The sequence below is a fragment of the Glycine soja genome, chromosome 19 (assembly GCF_004193775.1).
Source record: "Glycine soja cultivar W05 chromosome 19, ASM419377v2, whole genome shotgun sequence".
Lineage (NCBI taxonomy): Eukaryota > Viridiplantae > Streptophyta > Magnoliopsida > Fabales > Fabaceae > Glycine > Glycine soja.
In genome coordinates, this window is record NC_041020.1 from 48,648,788 (window position 1) to 48,672,051 (window position 23,264).

At 31.8% G+C, this 23,264-nt stretch overlaps 4 protein-coding genes across 6 annotated transcripts; 2 read left to right on the top strand and 2 right to left on the bottom strand.

Annotated features, from left to right (window-relative positions):
- Positions 1-1,529: 1,529 nt before the first annotated feature.
- Positions 1,530-7,589, top strand: LOC114398903 (glutathione synthetase, chloroplastic-like). Its single transcript, XM_028361001.1, has 12 exons — positions 1,530-1,658; positions 1,772-1,941; positions 2,774-2,849; positions 3,168-3,298; positions 3,831-3,953; positions 4,039-4,119; positions 4,319-4,399; positions 4,510-4,579; positions 5,478-5,599; positions 6,588-6,727; positions 6,833-7,025; positions 7,105-7,589. The coding sequence occupies exons 1-12, from the start codon at positions 1,530-1,532 to the stop codon at positions 7,226-7,228; spliced, it is 1,440 nt and encodes a 479-aa protein (XP_028216802.1). The 3' UTR covers positions 7,229-7,589.
- A 181-nt stretch (positions 7,590-7,770) lies between these two features.
- LOC114399127 lies at positions 7,771-10,177 on the bottom strand. 2 transcript variants are annotated; one of them, XM_028361243.1, is made up of 3 exons: positions 9,260-10,177; positions 8,485-8,508; positions 7,771-8,269 (listed from the first exon to the last, which is right to left on the bottom strand). In XM_028361243.1, exons 1-3 carry the CDS (start codon positions 9,471-9,473, stop codon positions 7,971-7,973), a joined length of 537 nt encoding a protein of 178 aa, XP_028217044.1. In that variant the 5' UTR covers positions 9,474-10,177; the 3' UTR covers positions 7,771-7,970. The 2 variants fall into 2 exon arrangements, with proteins under 2 accessions (XP_028217044.1, XP_028217043.1); XM_028361242.1 differs by having other exon boundaries at positions 7,771-8,275; positions 9,260-10,157.
- Positions 10,178-12,600: 2,423 nt separating this feature from the next.
- LOC114400726 (phosphoglycerate mutase-like protein AT74) lies at positions 12,601-14,702 on the bottom strand. 2 transcript variants are annotated; one of them, XM_028363333.1, is made up of 2 exons: positions 14,179-14,702; positions 12,601-13,337 (listed from the first exon to the last, which is right to left on the bottom strand). In XM_028363333.1, the coding sequence occupies exons 1-2, from the start codon at positions 14,654-14,656 to the stop codon at positions 12,910-12,912; spliced, it is 906 nt and encodes a 301-aa protein (XP_028219134.1). In that variant the 5' UTR covers positions 14,657-14,702; the 3' UTR covers positions 12,601-12,909. The 2 variants fall into 2 exon arrangements, with proteins under 2 accessions (XP_028219134.1, XP_028219135.1); XM_028363334.1 differs by having other exon boundaries at positions 14,209-14,700.
- Positions 14,703-20,364: 5,662 nt separating this feature from the next.
- Positions 20,365-21,941, top strand: LOC114398904 (piezo-type mechanosensitive ion channel homolog). The gene is made up of 4 exons (XM_028361002.1): positions 20,365-20,413; positions 20,966-21,046; positions 21,288-21,447; positions 21,586-21,941. The coding sequence occupies exons 1-4, from the start codon at positions 20,365-20,367 to the stop codon at positions 21,752-21,754; spliced, it is 459 nt and encodes a 152-aa protein (XP_028216803.1). The 3' UTR covers positions 21,755-21,941.
- The last annotated feature ends 1,323 nt before the right edge of the window (positions 21,942-23,264 follow it).

Here is a 23,264-nt window from a genome sequence, read left to right on the forward strand (position 1 = left end):
TATAATGATATTGTCCATTTACGATTTACATCGTCTCAGCCTACTCCCTCAGTGTTGCGCTCTCCATTTTTCTTGGTTTATCAGTACAAATACTTTGCCCAATTTTTTTATTTTTTTTCATGTCATTTTTCCTTTTTTGTGATTAAGTAAATAATGAAATACAAGAGAATAATGATGCCGATATTTAGTTAGGTATGATAGTTAATAAGTATATTACTTCTTAAAATTTATATTTATTGTAATTTTTTATTAATCAATAATAGACAAAACTTATACCCATGTCCTATCTACTACATCTATTATCTATTATATATAAAAGAAGATTTTGTCACATTGATTGACCGATGTCACATGAAAATCTCATTTATTTTCTTAAAAAAAATCTATTCACGTGAGTTTACGGGTTTTTGAAAAAATGGTATTTTTAATTAATTTTGAAATAATTTAATAAGTTTTGATTTAGAAGATTTACATTTCATTTGGAATCATTGAAAAAATAAATTGAATTAATATTAATGTATTTAATTTTAAAAAATAAACAAATTCAAAGTTGAACTAAAACTTGAAAATAAAATCAGTTTGTCATTTTTAATGAAAAATATTTCATTTGCAAAAAAAACTTCAATATAATATTGCAATTGTTTTATGATATATATACCAAACTTTAAACTTCAACTTAGGTTATTTTTTTGTTCATTTGTTTGTTTAAGATTTAATGTAAGAGTTACTATTAATTTATTGTGTTATTATTTCAATATATGACATTTTATTGTGTTAGATATTATTCTTTTAAATCTTAAAATAAGTGTTGAAAAGTTGTTCATGATTTTTATTTTTCAATAACTCATTTTTAATGTATATTGTCAATATAACCTTATTACTATAAAATGTATTCAACTTTAAAGGCAAATACTTACATAACACTGTTTCTAATAAAGTGATCTTATTACTTATAATATATATATATATATATATATATATATATATATATATATATATATATATATATGATAAATTTAACATATTTAATTAACTAATTTAATTTAAAAATATATTATAAAATAAGATTTTGTCAAATGTATAGATGTCATTTAAAAGAAATATATTATAAATTAAATTAACTTTAAAAGAAATTCAAAAGGAAACATACAAGATTATCAAAGTATAATAACAATTTTCAGGAATACATATATATATATATATATATATATATATATATATATATATATATTAAAATTTAAATTAAATAATTAAAATATATTAAAAAATCAAAATGATATAAAAAATTATTTCTATAAATTATAAAATGAGAATTTAATTATCGTGCAAGGTAAGGAACACTAAGTAGTGATATTAAAAGAAAGCTATGACCTTATGAATAGTATTCAAATCGCACTACTAAGTTAACCCTAATGAAAAGGGAGAAATTGTTAGTCTTGGTGTGGAGGTGTTAAATTTTAAGCAAGGACAAAAAAAAACAAAGGCGGGCTTTCGTTGTTGGAGCCTCAGCCGTCAGTCTCCTATTCCCGATGTCTCAACATATTTATGGCATCTTCGACTACCATCGTCTTCATCAGCAATTCCTTCACACTATCGCCTACGATGCTCTCGTTTGGACCTCTCTCCACGGCCTCCTTGTTGGTGACAAATCCGTTCAGGTCCCTCACTCTCCCACCTTTTTTATTTCCGTTCCTTGTTTACAATGTATATATATTATGCCCTACATTGGCGGCTACAATGTAACAATGTGTTCGTGATTGCATGCATGCAGAGATCGGGAAGCGTTCCTGGCGTGGGATTGGTGCATGCCCCAGTTGCCTTGTTTCCCACGCCATTTCCGGAAAACCACTGGAGAGAAGCCTGTGAGTTAGCCCCTATATTCAATGAACTCGTTGATCGGGTCAGTTTGGATGCAACGTTTCTCCACGACTCTCTCTCCAGGTTACCACCTACTTGCAATTTCTGCACTGCTGTCTCTTTCTTATATATGTTTGTGCATGGGCTCCTACTCTATTTTATATGCCACAAAGCAGTTTAGCTTTATTCTATAAAGAACGGACACTCTATAGATTTGTTTTTAATACTTTTTTTAACCACCATAATTAGGATTTTTGTCTCCCCAGTGAGACTTCATGTATCCTCACAAGCTTTGTCCTTTGGGTGGACCACTTATGAGATTAATTAACTCTCATTCTGAGGTTTAATTATACTTAAAGATCTTCACTCATTCTCAAAAATATATTACAAACTGAGTTACACTCATTACTCATTGAGTTGTATTATATATGTTTTAAATGGATAAAGATGCATGAAAATCTCATGCTATTTGACACCTTGAGAGAGAAAGAAAAAAGTGAGAAAAATATATAAATAATTAGTAATATGATTTGATAGGATGAGAGAGATAAAAATAGATGGGTGTCAAATTGATAAATTGATATTTGTAATATATGGATGTTCATATATTACTACTCTTTTCAAATACAACACTTTATACATGTCAATTATCCTTCACTTTGTTCATGATTAAAAAATGAGTTTTTATTTCCTACTTTGAAACTTCTCCAACATGGCTCGGATAAGAGTCTACACTTATGAATCGTGATATTTGGACTTTCAAAATGTACAAACATTTCACTAGCTAACCCCTCTTATTTTTCTCTATCTCTTTTTGCATGTCACATCATACATAAATAAACCACTCTTTCTCTTTTTACTCAGTTAATTGATTGTGTATATATAATGCGTCTTATGTCTCTGTTTCTAAATGCAGAACCAAGAAAGCGGATGAATTCACCTCTAGACTTTTGGATATTCATTCCATGATGATACAGATTAACAAAAAAGAGGTAAGTGTTTATTAGTATTTGTAATGTACAGTAGCAACAAAAGTATTACGTTTGTTTTTAATATTATTTCAACTGAACTCATTTTGTGCTCATAATATTCTCATTGAGAGATAGAGTGAGATGGTTTTAGAAATTAGAACATTACTACACGTTTGTTTGTTGGAAAACGTTTAACGGTAAACAAAAATGTTACATATAATTAATTTGCCTTTACTCTAGTCAAAAATTGAGGGTACATACAGATCTAAAGTTTTCCTCTTGATGAAGTGAATCAAAGGGATTTCTGATATTATTTTTGCTCTGCCGAAATTTTAATAGGAAATACGATTGGGGTTACATCGTTCAGATTATATGCTTGATGAAAAGACTAAATCACTTTTGCAAGTAGAACTGAACACTATTGCCTCTTCATTTGCGAGTCTTAGTAATCTTGTAACTGAACTTCATAGGTAAGTGTTGCTGTATATAAATTACACATACTATGCTATCATCACTAATTTATATTAATGTTTTGAGAGGTCTTTGTTTCATTGCAGCCAGCTATGGATTTGTTTAAGTTAAATACTTGAACTCATTGTTGATAGTGACGTTTATATCTTTAGCGGTGGACGTACATTGCAAGTTTTTAAGTGGTTTGAACTGAGAGTTTAATTGGAGATCATAAAATATGTGCTTAGATATTAATGTATATCTGTTGGTCCACGTTGAAAATTCAGGCATTGAAGCCCTTCTTTCTTTCTCTTTTTAAACTACTTGTGTGTGTATAGTATATATTATAAATTATTTATCTTTTATCTATGATCTTTTATATAACAGCTAATGCAGTATTGTGGTTGTTGAATTTGTGTCGTTATACCGGATTTATAACTAAGATTGAAATTATTTATATGAACTCTGGTGGAAATATATTTTCGTTTCAAGGAACTTTTTATTTATTTATTTTTGGAAGAAATATCTTTATTTTAGTTGGTAATTTTCTAGATACATACTTTCTTGCCATGGAAAATTGCTTGAACTAGATTCCAAAAGGATTCCTGCCAACGATGCTGTCAATCAGTATGCAGATGCCTTGGCTAAAGCTTGGAGTGAGTATAATAACCCCAGGTCAGTTCAGAGGAAAAAAAATTCCCTTCAACTTTTTCTTGCTTTTGGTTAATTTCCTGCTATAGTTTCTTTTGTATCCGTGCAGGGCTGTGATTATGATTGTGGTTCAGGCTGAAGAACGAAACATGTACGACCAGCATTTTGTTTCTGCAGTTCTAAGAGAAAGATATCCTTTTCTTTGCAGTTATAATTAATTATTAGTTATAATACAAAAGGAAAAACTTTTATGTGCATAATTTGTGCTATTAAATTTGATATGAAAGGGTATGAAGGGATGTTTTTATGTAAAGAAAGCTACAGTAGTTTTTATACTCAGTACATACTTTTTTGGTTGTTAATTGTTATTGTCCTTAGCTTTATAACACGCATAATATTACAACTATACGGAAAACATTGACAGAAGTTGATCAAGAAGGAGAAATTCTACCAGATGGAACACTTTCTGTGTATGTAGCCTTTAGCCAAAAACAACTAACTTTCAGCTCAGGTTGTAGCTTAATTATGTTATTGACTATGGTTTTGATTATAGAGAAATATAATTTCTTGGCACTTGCAGGGATGGAGAAGCAATTTCAGTCATTTATTTCCGAGCAGGCTATACACCAGACGACTATCCTTCAGAATCAGTGAGTAACTTGAATTCATTTTTTTGCTGCTAATAAGAACCGTGCTATTCCAATGTAGAACCATGTTTTGTTTTCTATTTACTTAAACTTCTTTTCTTAAGCATTAGGAAGGTTATGCCACTGAATCTGGTATGACCTCTGTGGAAAAAAGAGTGTCTCTAACTCACTAGTGTTAGGAAATTGTACTGTATTGTTAATATTTAATTACTCTATCTGCTAACCAAATTCTTTTAAGATTTACATGATAAAAGGACTTGTGAGGTATAAAGCTAAAGACTGAAGACAATAATTTCCGTATTTTTTAGTTCTTTACAAATAAAAACAGTTGGGTTCTTCAAAATGCTGGAGTCTTTTCAGGAACAGGGTGCCTGGTGAGGGCTATTTTTGTCCGTTGGAATCTTTTTTAGATGCAGAGGCAAAAAGGGGTGCAGGGAGTAAAAGACCAAAATTTATGGGAGATTGCTCACTATACGGCCCATGATTTTCTCAACTCCCTTCCCTCCCCCCCACTTTATAATCTTCTCACCCCCCCCCCCCCATTAAAATAGAAATTAATTTCCGTCAAAGGTATTTTTGTCAAAAAAAAGTGGGAGGTGGGAAGATCAAAAGGGGGTGAGATAATCACGGGCTCAGTGTAATACAGATTCTCCATGAAATCACTATGTAAAGACTCTATCGTTTTACATTTTTTATGTATTAGTTTATCTTTTTTTTCTTCTAAAAATAACATAATCCAATTTACTTATTCCCTTTTCTACCTCCTTATTTCTATTCTATTGATTATTTTCTACCGTAATATTGTTTCCTGCCACGCCTATATTATCATGTAATATGATTGAGCCTTCTAGCTTGACTATAAGTTCTTATGGTTTTGGTATATATGTTGCTCAATACGTAGGAATGGAGAGCTAGGCTACTGATGGAACAATCTTCTGCTGTCAAATGCCCTTCAATATCCTATCATTTGGTTGGCACCAAAAAGATTCAACAGGAACTTGCAAAGCCTGGTGTTCTTGAAAGGTATCTTTTAATTCACAGATACTTTATATCTTCCAAGCTTATTTCATCCTTTATGCATTGAAAGTGGTTTTGATCAATTCACAGATACTTTATTTAAAAGAAAAGCGTATGAAGAACAATTTTGAGTTATCATGTAAAGTGAGATTATCCTTCAGGATCTGCTTTCCCATCCATGCCTTGCACAGTTGGTTGGTCATGACTCATGATATGATTGTACCTTTTAGGAATGATAGGCTTTTGTTTTAAATGGCCGGTAAGACTCCCTTAGTGAATTGAAAAAGTTATCTGATCCAGTGGCATCGTTCAGAATGTGTCCACAACCATTGGTTGCCAATGATGGCAAAAAAATAAGAATGCATGGTTAACGATTGGGATTTTTGGATGCTTGAAACTTTACAATCATATTGAAGTTGAGGGAAAAGTTCAAGGTTAGCAACTGTGAGGTTTTTTTTATTAAGATGTAAGTAGATTGGATGAAGGGAGTATGCTATCAAAAGCTCATATTGTCTACGTAGCAGGTCCTAATTCGAGGTTTTGATGAAAGAGTAGACTTGTTGGAATAAGTTATGGATTCAGTTCGCTAATGATAGAGATGCAAATTCAAAAATTTTCCTAGAGTTGCTGCAGGAAACATTAGATGTTGATCTGGGAGATTGATGGTAACAGAGGAAATAAAAAAATTAGGATGGGGAAAGTTTGAATTGATGTGCTGTTTCTTTTTTTCTTTTTTTCTTTCATATTTCATTCTTAAGTAAGATATCTTATACTCCACACTAACAACTTTTGTTTTTTCATCTAAGGATATTTATTCAATTTTTCTTTTGTCCCCCCAAAAAAGAAGGAAACATATGATGGATGAAAATGCATGTTTCCTAATAGGCTCGTAGCTACACCCATACTTCCTATTTTGGTTTAGGGAATTACAAATATTGTATGTACTAACACGTTCAGATTTTAACAATCCCCCTTGAACCAATACTGTAAGCAGGTTCCTTGATAACAAAGATGACATTGCCAAACTGCGTAAATGCTTTGCTGGGTTGTGGAGTTTGGATGACTCAAATATTGTTAGAAAAGCAATTGAAAGGCCCGAGTTATTTGTGATGAAGCCCCAAAGAGAAGGAGGAGGTCTTGTACACCCAAACTTTGATTTGCCTACTGCCCTACTTTTATTTAAAAACAAAGAGAGAGGGGAAGAAACTTATCTAACAAACCCTCCTAATTACTTTTCAGGAAACAATATTTATGGTGATGATGTGAGGGAAACCCTCCTAAAGTTGCAGAAAGCAGATTCTCAAGAAGATGCAGCTTATATCCTTATGCAGAGGATATTTCCATCTATTTCTGCAACAGTTCTGTTGCGTAACGGTTGTTGGCATAAGGATCATGCCATTTCAGAACTTGGGATATTTGGTACTTATTTAAGGTACATTGATTGGCCAAATGTCTATAACAGTTGAGTTTAAATTCACATAAACTTGATATCCATGGACTGGAATTTGCAGGAATAAGAATAAGGTTATCATGAACGAACAAAGTGGTTATTTGATGCGTACAAAAGTATCATCATCTGACGAAGGTGGGGTTGCAGCTGGTTTTGCAGTGCTAGATAGTGTATACTTGACTTGACGAAGCCAACACCTTAGGTTATCAGGGTAAATTCAAAACACTGCATAAGTGATGATTTACATATTATTGATACTTCATTTAAGTTTTTTCAGCAAGGAAATGGTTTGAGTATGGAATTTTCCATGACCGAAGGTCCATCTTCAATCCAGTTGAGCTCATATTATTAGGCAAGCGGCAGCAAGGAACATTAGCATGATCAAATGCACTTGTAGCTAAAATGCTAGCAACATGCTTTTTTAACATACTTTTTCTGTTGTTGGGGGAAACTTCTCATGTTGATTTTAATAACCTGGGTCAATTCTTTATTAGTGGGACCAGTATTAAATTCATCCATCAATAAAAAAAAAGGCAGTATTGATCATTTTCGTGACTTTAAGGTGGCCAGTGAAGCATTCATCAACCACCAATGAAATGCAATGCACCGTTTTTTACCAGTGAAGCATTGGCAATGTTGGTATTTAATTGTGCTTGTGTCATTAGTGATCAATTTATTTAAAAAGGTGAGGTGGTGTCACTAGTTTGGTAATAAAATGCGGCAAATGTATTAGGAAAACAAGGATCAATTCATTATGTGTAAAGTAGTGAAGCACAAAACTTGTTTCAATGGAATAGCTGACCTGGTTGAAATCATCACAAGAGATCTGTGTATTGGCTATAAAAGCTTAAACGCTATGTTACAATTAAGGGTTAACATAACATAATGTAGCAATGGTTAACTAAACTCCTTTAGTGTGTTCTTCTGTCATTCCACCCACCCATATTCACGAGCACGATTTTCCCATAATGCTGTCAGCTTGTGTTCTTCAATGAGCTCTGCCTCTGCCCTCTCCCTTGCTTCTTCACAAGTTTCCACCCCAATGTTGCACTTTTCTGCTTCCTTCTGGTAATGCGAAAAGGTTTTCCTGGCATCCATTATTAACTGTTTGGTGTGTTCCAAGGTCTCGTTGGCCACAATTTTCTGCAAATTTAGCTCCTCAGATAGCATTTTCAGTATACCCTTGTTCATTTCCTCATTCAAAACTGGATCGTGTTTGCCACAATCTGCACCTACAATACAAAGAAAAAGTTTTTCCTGTCATGATTGCAAACAATTGGAAAACATGCTGAAGAACTATTATCAGCAATTTCATCGTACTGATGAGCTAAGTCTGATACTAAAAATTAAACCCTTGATGCATCAAAATATAAGTGTAGCTTAAAGCAGTTTATTTTGTGAAACATATTAACAACTATAAATGCAAAGGAGATTAGCTTACCGTAAATTGAGCCATTGACAAGTCCTGCAAGAAATAAACCAATGTGTCAAAACATTATACACACCTATATAATATATAGGACGGACAAGGTTTTGCAATTCGCAAATATGATAAGCTAAATAAACAAAACCATCATGGCAATCCTTATATCACGGCACAAAGGATTTAATAGAAAAAAAAATCCTCAATTTTATGTCAAAGATAGCTAAAACTGGAAACTAATCCTTATACTTTAACCTTATTCTCACCATGTCTAAACAAATGGCAGCAAAAAATACAGCCATTTTTTTTTTTTTTTGAAGTTAAAAACAGCCATCTTAGTTGGCTTAATATCAGGTAAAATGAATGCCCCAATTTCCTTCTTCCCTTTTAAGACCAAAGGTAGATCCAAGATTTCAAGGTCAGCAATAGAAACTCTGAACCTAATATGTATGAATTGAATAGCCAAAATAAGAAAATTTTGGCTTTGTACATTGGGAAAAAAAAAAAAGCATTTGTTCTAATTCTTCATACGAAGCCAGTGAATTTTTCTGATTATTTTGTTTTTCAAAAAAAGAAGTCAGTTCCTCTGCAACTTGCTGCGGATGTGGCAAGTAGCGCAGCACAGGCAACAAATGCTAACTAATTGCGAGAACTACCATTTTTCATTTTCAAGCACACAAAAGGGTTACTTTTGTCTTTATCTTATCATCACATCAAATCAAACTTTGTTTCTTTTTTTTCACTTCGAGACCAAATTTTTTACATTGCACAGTAACTAAAAAAAGAAACTCACCCAGAGGATCGAGGAGATATTCCGCTGACGAGCAGAAACAATCACATGGAGGACAAGAAGAAAATTGAGAAGATGCACTCTTCTTCACCATCGAGCGAGAGGGTGGACCAACCGTGAACACAAGAAAACACACACTCATCCAAACCAAAACCCACCTCAAAACACCATTAGGACAAAGCTTTTGCTCTGGTGGGTGAACCCTCCACACCCTCATTTACAAAACAAACTAAAAATAGTTACTTGAACAGTGTTTGATGGGTGACTCATGCAACGATGCAACAACACTCACACTCACATTTGAAGATCTGGGTAAGTAAGGAACACTTTGTTGGATGCTGAAGTAAATAAAGGGTGTGACTTGTGAGAGAGCACCATCTTTAAAAAAACCGATTTTTTTTTTTTAAATGAGATCATAGACGCTGAATTTGACTGTAAAACACAATGATTGAGGAAGAACACTTCAGTTTTACAGAACACATAAGAGTTTCTCTCTCTCTCTCTCTCTCTCTCTCTCTCTCTCTCTCTTTTGAAGTGAGTGGAAGGCAATGTCTACTTTGTCTTGGGGAAAAATAAAAGGAGACCCAGATCCCGGTAAAGTGTAAAGATGATGTCTTTATGGGGTTTGCAAATGAGAATTTGTTGCTCAAGAGTGGGGAAGAAGTTACATTATTATGAGAAAGAAAAAGAGTGCTTGCGCTGCGGCTTTAGGATAATCAAGAAGGTTGCTTTAATGATTGGGTTGGTTTGTTTATTGGTTTAAGTGAGTGAGAACGGTAATCTTTGACATTTTGTAACATTGGGTTTAGCCAATAAGGTCGTTACCAGTCGGCGTAGGTTATGTGTACCCGTTTACTACTCATGACTTCAAATTGTGTTACTATCATCTTCCGTGATTAAACGACAACAACCGTTTGTATGTGCCCTGTAATTTAGGAACGGCTCAACAGAGAGAGAGAGATTCTTTGTTGCTTCACAGATACCTTCCACATGGCCAAGGGTGCACGTGCAGATGCTGCTAAATCTTCAAGGTGCTACGATAAAGACAAAGGCAAATGGAACGTTATTCACAATACCATGTCTAGTGAATTATAACTTTGAAGGGATCATTAACATAGAATATAGAAAGGAGAAATAATGAAATTTGTATCTCATGCATTACAATTTTTTAAAAAACAAAATAAAATAGTAAATGAAGTATGTAAAATTAATTGAAACAAAATTGAAAATATACAAATTTGGAAGAAATAAAAAATTGTGTAAAATATGTATAATCAACTTAAATGAATTTATTAATATCAAAATAGTTTTCTCCAACATGTAATTAAATATTGATTAAAAAGAAGAATCTCACTTATTAGGAGAAAATATTTATTGTGAAAATATAAAAAAAAATTATAATAATATTGCATATTTTAATAAAAATATTTTTCTTTTTAATTTATTAACCAATGTGTTAAGGGTACAAAATAATATTTGCCTAAAATGAATTTACTTACTACTACTGTAGTACCGGTAGTATTGAAGATATCCACATTGAAACAACCAATCTGTTCAATGTTCTTTATTGTTCTATCAAATAATCGACACTCATTACTTCAAGATACCAACAATGGAACAACTGATTAATTTGTGTCAACAACGCCCTTAAATTTAATAATGACTTGCTTTAAGAATCGAATTTAATGGTAGATCGGAACACCCACATCAAGGAAACCATTTATGGAACACCGCTCATCATATTTTTTTTTCAACCCCAATACATGTGAAGAAGAGGCAATTAATTTTTACTTGCGCTGTTTGGAATCCCAACCGGTCAAATTTGTTTATTTAAGTGTTATACTTTCTGTCTTTTGCATTATTTTACTTTTAAAAGTGAATTCTATTTTCATGTATACTGAGTTCAATGAATGTGCAAACTGGATAGCAAAATATATATGGAGCTAATCATGATCATTGGTTACTCGCTTGGGAACTTTGGCCCTCATCAGATTCGTTCTGTGAGGTTCTTGGTGGTGTTAGGCTGAGACCCTGAGGTCTTAATAGTGTTTGATAACACGTTTTACCGTAGATGTGGATGTGGATCAAGCAGAAGATAGAAAGAGTATCTTTCTCATCATTTCTCATTTTGGACGCGAAAATTACTACTTAAGTGCATATCAAAATCGAAACAAACACACACTTACTGCACGTTCGGTCAGGCATCCCTGACGCAGTTTTCCACGTCCAACCTGAAGCTATCAGAGATAGCTTTTACATCAATGTGATTTTTGCCTTAAAATTGCATTTCCAAATATGGTTGTGTATCTTTCTTACTGATTAAAAAAATGTAAAAATTACATTAATTATTATTTGTAAACATGTTTTATATTTATTTTATTCTTAAATACTTTAGATAGTTGTTATGAATAAAATAATAATGAATATCAAATTAAAAAGTTAAAAATCACCAATCACATTCATCATCTCTGACATGAAATTATTCTAATTTAATAAAAGATTTTGAGTTCAAATTTTTTTATATACAATTAGGTTAAATACTAAAAATAGTGATTATAGTTTATATCAGAAAAATATTAAAAAGTTAAAAATAATTTTATATAAATAAAAACATTGATTATATTCTTCAATGTGTATATTATCCTTCTACGTAAAAAAGTAATAAACCCCATGTGCAAATCATGGCTCTCTAAATGAAATTTTACGTTGGACAAGTGTTGTAGAAATTCACTCACTTATATAGCTTTCTATCTCTCTATCTGAGAGTAACATTGTATCACCTATTATACTTGCAATCCTTCATCTTTTTCGTCAAATAACTTATTGGTTTTTTTTTTTTTAAGGTAACCATTAGGTTTTAGATTTTGTAAATGTAAAAAAATTTAAATCCAGAGTTTCTCCCTCCTCCTCTCTTCTCCCCTTGACTAAGTCAACCTTATTATTACCAAATAACTTTTTAGTGTTTACCAAACATTTTCTATTTTTTATACACCCCTTCTTCTCTACATCATTTTTAGAGTATATTCAACATTAAAAAAATAACAAATTACACCAACCCCTCTTGAACTTTTATCAAATTACACATAATTTTACCCTTTTTTATTTTCTCACACTAACCTCCATTTAAGTTTAAAAACATTACACTAACATTCTCTTAAATGTTCAAAAATATTATACTAACATCTCATCAATCCTTAAACTAACATCTTCTACGTGAGAGATAAAAGTAATGATTAAAAAAACATAGAGTATTTGTATAATTACACAAAACCTTTGAGGAAATATTGTTGTAATTTGCTAAGAAAAAGTTATAAATTCAGAAGAAATTTTCACATCAAGCGATCTAGAATGAACTCCAATATTCACAAACATCAAGCATCACAAATTGAGTACAAACTCGAGAAACACTGTATATTCAGGCTCTTCTAAATTCTGTCATGATGTATAGTACAAGATGCATGCATTATGCATCACACAAAGCACCAACTAGCGAGGAACAACCTTTTACATCGTTTTCCATCTTAACCTTCCTCTGTTTTGGAAATGAATTTTTCTTTTAACAAAAAAAAAAAGAAGGAACAAAAAAGAAAGAACAGTCTACTGTCTAGAAAATGTTAACTATGAATTCCAAACCCAGAAGCTAGCTAAGCACACTATGAACATTCACTCAAAGAATCTGTCTCGTCATGTTTGTCCACATTGTCATCGTCAGAGTCAGGAAGATGATCAAAAAAAGCATCAAGGTACCAGGAACATGGATCATTCCAGTCACCCTTGCTGGCACTGGCTCGCCGTTTCTGATCAGCTACCATATCAGGAGAGAGCCCCCACTCAAGTAGTTCTTCGTCCGTGTGATGAACGGCTAAGCTGTACTCTCCACCACTCCCCAACTGGATCACGCGGAACTCACCATTTTCAAAATTATTCAGAAGCTCAAACTGTTCGACTGTCCACTTGAACCACTTCATAAGGAAAACACGAGATGCCAGCCCATGTGACACAATTATCAAATTCAGATCATCAGAAGGATCATGGTTAAGCCTGTTCATGTCAACATCCCTCCACAGAGATTCAAGGAAACCTGCAAAACAAAACAAGGGGTCTTAAATTAACACCACAGACAAAAATGAAATTTTAACTTTAATTAGTCCAAATTTGTCAACAGTAATTGTTAAATAAGCTAAAGCTGTGCAGAGCGAATCATTAGCAACACCAACTCAATCCGTTGACAATTCTAGCTAAAAACCTCTGGTTGTTTAATTTATTCGCTAGTTTAAACTCTAGTCTTTTTGGTCTAGGACAGAAAGTAGCTTCAAAAAGAGACAATCCTCTCCAAGTCAGAAATATTACAGCATAATGAAGCTAAATCTTCTTGAGCTTTTCCTTTAAATACAGTGTTTGAACTTTGAACCAAAATTATACATAAGAAAAATTAGTCACAATCTGAACTAACAACACAATGTTAGTTTAAAATTTAATCTACAATCAATAAACATATAGCAGTCCTTTAAAATATGCATTTTATTAGTAAAATTATTCAGTGAGTGCGGCACCACAACTCTGGACCAACTCATTTGTTACATTATTTGGATTGATAGAATGGAGACGAAATATGGTAGTGAGTATTTTATCGGATTCCATTGTTTACCTTCAATTTAATTTTCCTCTAATTTGAGTGCGTCAAGAATTTTGTTCCATTTCATCTTAACAAAGGAACTGGATTTGGTTATGTTCTGAGTAAATAGTCTATGTACTCACCCTGTGATGCCTACCTACCAAGATTTGGTTTCTACACTATTAATGCATAGAAATTAAACTCATGTTCGCTCAATTCGGATCCATTTCAGCTCTTTTGATCAATCCAAACACAGCCTTTGAAATGCTTTGGGTATTCTTTAAATACTAAGACAATCAGCCCTAACCATTGCAATAATTGAAGAAAAAGTGCGTACTGGAAACGCGATCGAAGACGTCGGCGGCGGATTCTCCCTCTGGAAAGCGATAGAAGAACCTTCCGAAGCGTTGGCGAGTTTCCTTGATGACGTTCATGCGCTCCTGGACCTGAAAATTGCCGAAATCCTGCTCCCGAATGCGGCACTCTTCCCTGACCCCAATCACGCGCTTTCTGGAGAAGGAGCGACCAATCTCCCGGAGCGTGGATCGGGTGCGGGCGTAGGGGGAGACGTAGAAGTACACCCGCCAATTGGTGGAACCCTCGCCGGCGATGACGTGGCGGATGCGGTGACCGGCGTGGCGTGCCTGGGCAATGCCCTCCGGCGTGAGCTGGATCTTGGGGTCGGGGATGGTGTCGTATGCGGTGGGCTGCAGGTTCCCTTGCGACTCCCCGTGACGCACCAGAATTATTCTCTTGGGTAACACTCTCTGGCTGTGGCTACACATTACGAACCAACGATTATCACTTTCACACTCCTACAACGCCAACTTTATCATTTCTGATTGTAAAATACTTGTTAAATTTAAATAAAAGTTTTTATCGAATAATTATACATTCAATCATATTATATGGTGATAAATATTAAACTTTAAAGGAATACCATGAGAATAACATAAATGAGAATATTCAGATGAATGAATGATCATAAAAGAAAGAATACATAATGATTTATACTAGAAAATATTTGTATAAGACTCATTGAACAAAAGATAATTAATAAAAAAAAAACCAATTAAGCAAGAGACACTGGTTAGATGAATAAATTGCATGATTTTTATTTTGATGAAAAGAAAAAAAAAGGAAAACCAAAATGAACATTAAAGAAATTCATTTAGGAAAATCTTATGTTAAATAATATTTGTGAAACTTTGATTTGTAACCATACAAATGGTGTTGTGTGATTCTTATAACTAACCTTACATAGTTTCGGTAATGACTAAGCTAAGTACGTCCCTTGAGAGTATAAAAATTGAGTTTTATGATTTTAACGTGGATTATTATCGGATATATTATTTTTTGGGAAAATGTTATTTTAGTTGTTATACTTTACATCAAACTTGCTTTTAGGTCCTATGATTTTAAATTGATGAATTAGAATATGTTTAGAAATCGAGTGAAAAATAACTTTTTAGGTAAAAATGTTTTAACAAAATGATCAAAATTCTTATTTTTACTTTTATGTGTTGAATTTGTATTGGAACACTTAACACATCAATTACAATTGCAAATCAAATTACACTTAATCCTCCAACTTAAAAAAAATATAGATTTAGTCCTCCTGGTGACAATAGAAAACAGTTACCAAATACTAAAATTAAACATTAAAAAATAATTAAATTCACGTACATTCAAAAGTTAGAGAATTAAATTCAAAAGTATACATACCAAAATCAAATTTAAGTAAAAATATAAAAATTAAAAACACGTTTTACCTTGATTATTTCTATTACGTGAAGAAATTCATTAACAACTATAAGTCTATAACTTATACAGCAGGTGCCATACCACTAGGATTAATTTAGTGATAAGAGTTTTTTATAATTCACGTGAAGTTTTAATTTTAAGTTAAATTCCACTATTGTAGGGGGGAAAACACATCACGTCATATATTACTTCCTGTCCGATTTATAAAAAATAAAGACTATAAAAGGTGATTAAATTAGTTATTTTTAATAATATTAACAAAAAATCAAATTTTATTCAAAAAAATAACCTTAAGATTAAATGCTTTGAGTGATAGTCATATTCAATGTTAGTATTCATAATCTGAGTACAGTAAATGGAATTAATAATAAATAAAGGGTATAAAAGAAAATTAACTTAAGTAAGTTTAAAAATAGTAAATGTCTTTTTAATTAGAAAAAAAAATATTTCTTATAAATAGGAAAATTTTCTTATAAATAGGATCGAAGGTAGTATATTATTATTATTTATTTATTGACTTAAATAAATATAATTAATTTTATTGTTTATATCATTATATTTTTACTTTCCCACTCATTTATGATAAGTATATAAAATGTTAAATAACTAATTAAAATAAAAATATGCTAAAAAATAACATTTTACATTTACATTAAATAAATAAATAAAATTAAAATCATGTTTTAGAAATGAACGAATAAAAAAGAAAAGACTGATATGTTAAATTTTGGAAGTTTTTGCTTGTACATTTCATTATTCATTTATTCCATTTATAACACGATTGCTTGTAAGAATCGTTTCAAAATAAGATGAGTTAGTTAACGGAAATGTTTGTTGGAACATTTAAGGTAGTGTTTCTTATATAAATATTGTTGCTTATATAAATAATGTTGGTTAAATATATTTTTATCAATAAAAAAGTATTTTACAAGTCAATAATTATAAAAAATTAAGCATTCACTTTAGTAATTTTAAAATTTCAATACTCCCATCTCTCTATTTATAAGATAGTCTAACTTATTATAAGATTTCATTTCATCTCTTATACATTAATTATTTTTATTAAATTATTTTTTAAAAAAATTTCTCTTATAAAGATTGAAGAAAATGAATAGGTCACCAATAAAGTCAAGAATAAATTTGAAAAAAATATTATAATTCTAGATAAATTTGATGTTAATAATTAAATTAATTAAATTTTTTAATAAATATAAATTAGTTAATTATGTCTTATAATTTGGGACGAAAATAGTATAATTTTGTGTTTACCTTATGTAGTATTGTAGGAATATTTTTAAGCAATCCTAGTTGCTCTGACTTGTAAGTTCTAATTAATTATATCATACCATTGTGCGCGGGTTAACATATCAATAATTTATTTGTTATAAACATTTTTTTCGTTTAATTCTTTATTTTAATTTTCAAAAGATACTTACTAATGTTTTATTTACTTTCATAAAGGAATATATTTTCGCTGTACCAAAAAAAAAAGAGGACTATATTTTCTTCGGCTTAGTTTAATGGATTATTGCTAAGAAGAGTGTGAATAATAATTTCATGAAGTAACAAAAATACTTAAAAAGGTCAATCTTTAATATATTTTCTTTTGAAGAATAGACAAAGCCAATATGACCACTCCAAAAAAGCCTGGGAATCGAACATGTGCCTCTTGCTCTATTAGGCATGACAATTCTTCCCGCAATTCAGAAATTTCCGCGGGGACTGTCCCATTTGAGGCTATGTGGTGGGGGAAGAATTTCTCGCAGGGATAGGGATGAAACCCCCTGTACGAGGACTATGCTCCCCGCCCCGCAAGGTCTCCATATCTCTGTGTATATATAATTTTACTTATATATTCTCGGAACTTATAATATGTATAATATAAATACAAAGATTAATAGTATTTTACTGATAAAAAAATATAAAATAAAATTATCATATATATAAGTAATATCTCATAAGTCACAAAGACACAAACATTATCCAAACCATAAATATAAGGGTTAATAGTATTTTGCTTATATAAATAATATTCTTTTTATAATTTTTGACATTTTTTAATGTAAAACGGAGTCCCACAGATTCTCACGGGAAGTCGGGAAATGAAAACGGGGCAAAAAAGCTTGGGAATCGAACATGTGCCTCTCGCTCTACTAGGCATGACAATTCTTCCTGAAACTCAGAAATTCCCGTGGGTACTGTCCCATTTGAGGTTCTGCGGTCGGGGAAGAATTCCTCGCGGAAATAGGGATGAAACCCTGCTACAGCTAATTCGGGGACGAGGATTATGCTCCCCGCCCCGCCCCGCCCCGCAGGGTCCCCATATATCTATATATATAAAATTTTACTTATATACTCTTATAACTTATAATATGTATAACATAAATACAAAGGTTAATAATATTTTACTGGTGTAAAAAATATAAAATAAAATTATCATATATATAAGTAATATCTCATAAGTCACAAAGACACAAACATTATTTAAATCATAAATATAAAAGTTAATAGTATTTTTCTTATATAAATAATATTTTTTTATAATTTTTGACATTTTTTAATCGTAAAATAGAATCCCACTTATCCCCATACGGGAAGTCGGAGAATAGAAACTGGCAAAAATTACTCTCAACATGAAGATCAGGAAGTAGAATAAGATTCCAAGACTGAAAATGGAGAATATTTGTGGCCCCCGCCCCGCGTGCCATGCCTAAGCTCTACCATATTGACATTTTCAAAGATTTAGTATTAATAGTTCGCGGAAAGTCAAGATCTATCTTAATCAAACCCACGTACAGATGTACTGAGAGTATTAATTTAACTGTCTAAACTTAAAACCTTTTTTAAAATCAAATTCGGAAAATATGGTTGAAACTAATTAATTATACATAAATATTACATTTTAAAAGTTTACAATTGCTACAAAGAAAGGTAAGTTCTAAGAAGAATTTATAGGAAACTCTACACTCTACACCAAAGAAATTTAAATAATTAAATAAATAAAAAAGTAAATGTTCCTTTGATAGTTAACACATATTTTATCCACGCTTAAAAGTAATTTTGAGTTTTAAATATGTATTTGCGTTAAAGAAAGAGTTTTATTGTTATAATAATAATAATTTTACTTTACTCAAACATAATTATCTTAAATAAAAATAAAAATATATATGATCTCTAAAATAGGATTCTAAAAGTAATTTTTTTACAAGATATCTTTAATTACACTTTCTATGGATCCTTTGTAAAATCTGTGGCTTTAAAATTTATGCTCTCGATAAAAGCTTGTGAAAATTGTTTTGAAGCTATAATAATCGATCGTTTCATCTCATAATCAATTGTTTTGTGCCAATTTGATTTCTAGCATTCTCTATTTTTGTTGTTTCAATAAATTTACTCGTTTCACAAAGTTTCATATCAATTATTCAAACTCTCTAATTTTTTTTATTAGGGGGAAATACAAACCAACAAAGGAAGAAAAACAATTAAGGTTTTTTCAAAAAACGAGGTGCCAATGACATCAACCATAACAAAAGAGACAACTCTGTCCGACAATTAGGGAGAACCAAAAACACCATATTAGAAACTAATTGATTATAAACACGTTGTTGATCCAAAACTAATTTCTTGTTTTATTTTTTCAAAATTTTACAATATTGAAAGGGAAAAAAAATTAAAAGAAAAGGTATTTTCATATCCTCATTTATCTTTCTATTCAAACTTATGAATTAAACAAGGAAAAAATATAATTTATTTTCTTTCTTTTCATTCCCTTCCAACCAAACAACGTGTAGCTAAGACTATTAAAGTTGTTATTCCTAAACTAGTAGACATAAAAACGTAATCATATATACTGTTGGATTATATTTTAAAATATCATAAATATTTCTAACGATGCTATGCATACAAATGACACGATCTTTATTGAAGTTATAAGGCTTATTTATGGGGAGTATAAATAAAAAAAATTAAAAAGGGATTAAAATTTTAAAAATAGAAACTTACAAATACTAAAAATAAATAAATTTTTATTACAAAAATAAAAAATAAAAAAATCACGACTTACAAAAATTAAAATTAAAAAAAAATTTGCAGGAAACAAAAATAAAAAAATATTAATTTAAAGAAAAAAAAACATATTTAAGTTAAATTATAATTACATATCTAATTTTATAGGCATCTATGTATCCAGAACACGTTCCTCATGCATGTAATAAGAAGCACTATGTATGTAACGTCAAATCCCCATCATTCACTCTGAAAATGTTTGGGGGTGATTATTGTAATTTTCGTTTGCTCATGTCCCTTTTTGCCTGTGCTTCTACCTGTTTGGCAAAGCGAGAAAAAGCGGAGCACCGATATTACCCTTGTATGATTTTGAGTAAGCGAATTCAGTTGCCTCCATTTCAGGAGCGAAGAAAAACTTGAACGCATTGAGTTTTGGCCCAGCAACGAATCAAACAAATCGTAAGCGTAGAACACGCTTCGTCGCGTCTCAATCTCAACGCCATTCTCTCTCTTCCGAATCTTCATTCCTCATTCTGAATCCCCACATCATTCTTCTTCACTCTTCTGTTTCCGTTTTGGTCCACAGCAACACGATGCGGCGTCGTTTTTTTATTCGATTACCGCATTAACTTTCTGGGTTCCACACGTGGATTGATCAGTTCTATCGCTCTGTGATGTAGCCACTGACAACATACAGTTAATTTTTCAATCTTAAACAGTGGTAATGACGAGGTTTATCCCTGGATTCGCATTGCCTATGCTCCTTTTAATAGGTTTGCTTCACCGTTCCAATTTCTTAGCGCTTCATTTTGTTGATCCTACCATCCTCCACTTTTCTTCACGTTATCATGTGAAATGCGTCCAATATTTTTAACCTATACTACGTGTTTTCTTTTTACTTGACGACAGGTACTTCACATTCCAGTTCTTTAGATTGTATATTAAATGATACTAGTCACTAACTTTATATGAATTTGACCTTCAATTTGAGCAAGCGATAGATAATTTTCATATACAAAGTGTAAAAAATTATACATGTCAATCAATCAGAAACAATCAGAAAGGCATTGGTATATGATTAAGATAATTGTTGTAATAGTCAACAAGCTTAACATACATGTTAGTTTGTGAGGTACATCTGTTAGCTTATATATCTGTTTGCCAATTTTAAGCTGAAATCTAACCGTTACAACTGTCTGAGACTGTAGTTTTAAAAGTTATTCGATCTTATGTTTGAGTGGGATAGCTTGATGAAGTCCCTTGTATGACCGAAGTTGTTTTCATTGTCAACGTTGCAATTGATGCCTTTTCTATGTTTCATGCAGCATCTATGCTTAACTGGAGTTTGATATCTTTGCTTGATTTGATGGCATTTCTTTTCATTCAGTACACTGCTTCTAGAAAGGGTGAGAAGCTTGCTCTTATCCTTGCTATGTATTCTTAAATACATGATTTTTCATGCCTTTTACTTACACCTAAAGAAACCAGAGGAACAATAAAGGAATTTGGTGATGCAATCTCAAAATTTATTATTCTTTTCTATCATTTCATCACTCGGCACTTCTTTTTTCTAGTATTTTAGATGCTAATATAACTAGTTATATCTTTTATTTATGTAGTGAATATTTTTTCTTGTTTTGCAAACAGGATTTCGTGCCCATCAACAATCTTTGATATCATGGTCTGTGCTAATGTTATCCTCTCTGACCCTACTCTCACATGCCGTATTTCATATTGTTTTGGTCATTGAGGGGGATCAGTGGAGTACTGTTGACGCTCAGTGGGCTCAGCTGATTGGATTTATAAGGTCCTTGGAATTTCTGTCTTTTGGTTTTACCTTTTTTTTATATAGAGTTTTTCACTGATAAAAAAAGATTAGAGGTTTTCTCATCAGTGTATTTCCATTGAGAGTACACTACAAATACTGTATGAAATGGTTTTGCAGAGTGCAGTCATGGAAGACTTTGCTGAGAGAGTACTTTTTGGTCACACAAGTATTAGCAACCTTTCTTTCTATAATTGAAATCCATGGAAATGGATCTAGACAAGATGCATGGAGAGATTTTCATTCTGGACACCTATGTTCTTCTGTTCTGCTGATAGGTTTGCCATAAAAACTTCTCTTTTTGCCCTAACTTTTGCTTTGGGTTAGGGTTGTGTTGCTTTTCTCCCGTGCTCTGCTCATGTTTGTTTAAAACGAGTTACTATTACTGATATACAGAGGTACATTTTGCATTATTGATTATTTGGAGTTTGTTTCTGTCTTCTTTTCCTGTATTTATTTTTCAAGGATGGTTTTGGACTTGACTTGTTCTCTCTAATAAAGTTTATTTTTCTATATTACAAAAAGTTTGTCACAAAACAAGTGGCAGCGACAATAATAAAGACCTTTCTCGGGCTCTTTGGATGACTGTTTCGTGACATGATGATCGGCCAAGAAAAGTTTATGTGAGAAGGACTAAAAGAAGACTTAGATCTACTTGCCTTGAATTAATACTATTTGTGTAGTAATTGTGTCTTTGGGCAGTTCTTTGGGTAGTTTTGGCCTTTTGGGTCTTGGACTAAATTATTATTTTTGTCTTTGTGCAGTTATTTAGGCTGTTATAGAATGATATGACAGTTAGGGGATGATGCTTTGTGTATGGGGTTTGGGGGTGGTTATTCATTGACTAGTTTTACTTATTCATAATTTCTGAATGGAGAAGGAGACTCCTTGTGTTGTCTATATCTTGTACTGTCATTGTGGCCTAATAACCAAATCACTGTACATAATATTAATAGTTAAGTGGTTAGGATTTTAATTTATGTTTTTAAAAATAAAATTGTGAATGACTGAATAACAATAACAAATTGATTTGCTTGGCTCTATGTAATTATAAATGGATGTTGATTTTTGGGTTGTAGGATCTCATCTCAAGGGCGTATGCTGGTTATTGTTGCCTGCTGTACAATTAATTGCTGGGATTAGTCATGTATCTTGGGTTTCTTTGCCTTTTTTCATTTGTAGCAGTATAGGACTTGTGGATTGGTCATGGACAAGCAATTATTTAGGTATCTTTCGGTAAGCTCCCCCTTCCTCAAGCAAAAGAGTTATGATAATATATACTATTTTATTGTTCAGGGCGAGCCTGACTTTAAGTGAGACCTAAAAATTTGAGATTTTTTTTTACTTTAAATAAGAGAGTTATATGTTGGGTTTTTTTTTTTTATTAACATGTGATATTTTTTGTTTTAAAAAAATTAATAACAAATAATTTTTGGTTTGTGGTTCTAAAGCTTGAGCTTTGGTTGCCTTATCCTTCTGTTGCCTCAATTGTTATAACAGAATTTAGAGTTTGAATTTAATAAGTTCACTAACTCTGGATTTTATGAACTTGTAGGTGGTGGAGATATCTTCTATTTTATGCTGGCTTTAATATCATTTTGCTGTACATATGTCAACTTCCTATTGAATTCCCTGAGACCTTTAAGTGGACTTTTTATCACTTTGGGCTGTTCAAACTTTCTACAAAGTTAGAATGGTCAGAAGTTTTTTCTGGTCTTTCCCTTCTACTTTTCTACATTATGGTAAGAATATTAAATGTGTCCGTAACACTGTTATATTGTTGAAATTAAGAAGAGTCA

Bases quoted from the DNA above. Each gene is read 5' to 3' on its own strand.
- LOC114400726 (XM_028363333.1), bottom strand. From the start codon at position 14,656: ATGTGTAGCCACAGCCAGAGAGTGTTACCCAAGAGAATAATTCTGGTG. The intron at 13,338-14,178 runs GTTAGGGCTGAT...TTTGTTTTGCAG, and splicing joins TTTCTTCAATTATTGCAATG to GTTTCCTTGAATCTCTGTGG.
- LOC114398903 (XM_028361001.1), top strand. From the start codon at position 1,530: ATGTCTCAACATATTTATGGCATCTTCGACTACCATCGTCTTCATCAG. The intron at 1,659-1,771 runs GTCCCTCACTCT...GCATGCATGCAG, and splicing joins TTGGTGACAAATCCGTTCAG to AGATCGGGAAGCGTTCCTGG. The intron at 2,850-3,167 runs GTAAGTGTTTAT...AAATTTTAATAG, and splicing joins TACAGATTAACAAAAAAGAG to GAAATACGATTGGGGTTACA.
- LOC114399127 (XM_028361242.1), bottom strand. From the start codon at position 9,473: ATGAGGGTGTGGAGGGTTCACCCACCAGAGCAAAAGCTTTGTCCTAAT. The intron at 8,509-9,259 runs GTGAGTTTCTTT...TATTTCTTGCAG, and splicing joins ATATCTCCTCGATCCTCTGG to GACTTGTCAATGGCTCAATT. The intron at 8,276-8,484 runs GTAAGCTAATCT...TTTGTATTGTAG, and splicing joins TGTCAATGGCTCAATTTACG to GTGCAGATTGTGGCAAACAC.
- LOC114398904 (XM_028361002.1), top strand. From the start codon at position 20,365: ATGACGAGGTTTATCCCTGGATTCGCATTGCCTATGCTCCTTTTAATA. The intron at 20,414-20,965 runs GTTTGCTTCACC...TGTTTCATGCAG, and splicing joins GCCTATGCTCCTTTTAATAG to CATCTATGCTTAACTGGAGT. The intron at 21,047-21,287 runs GTGAGAAGCTTG...TTTTGCAAACAG, and splicing joins GTACACTGCTTCTAGAAAGG to GATTTCGTGCCCATCAACAA.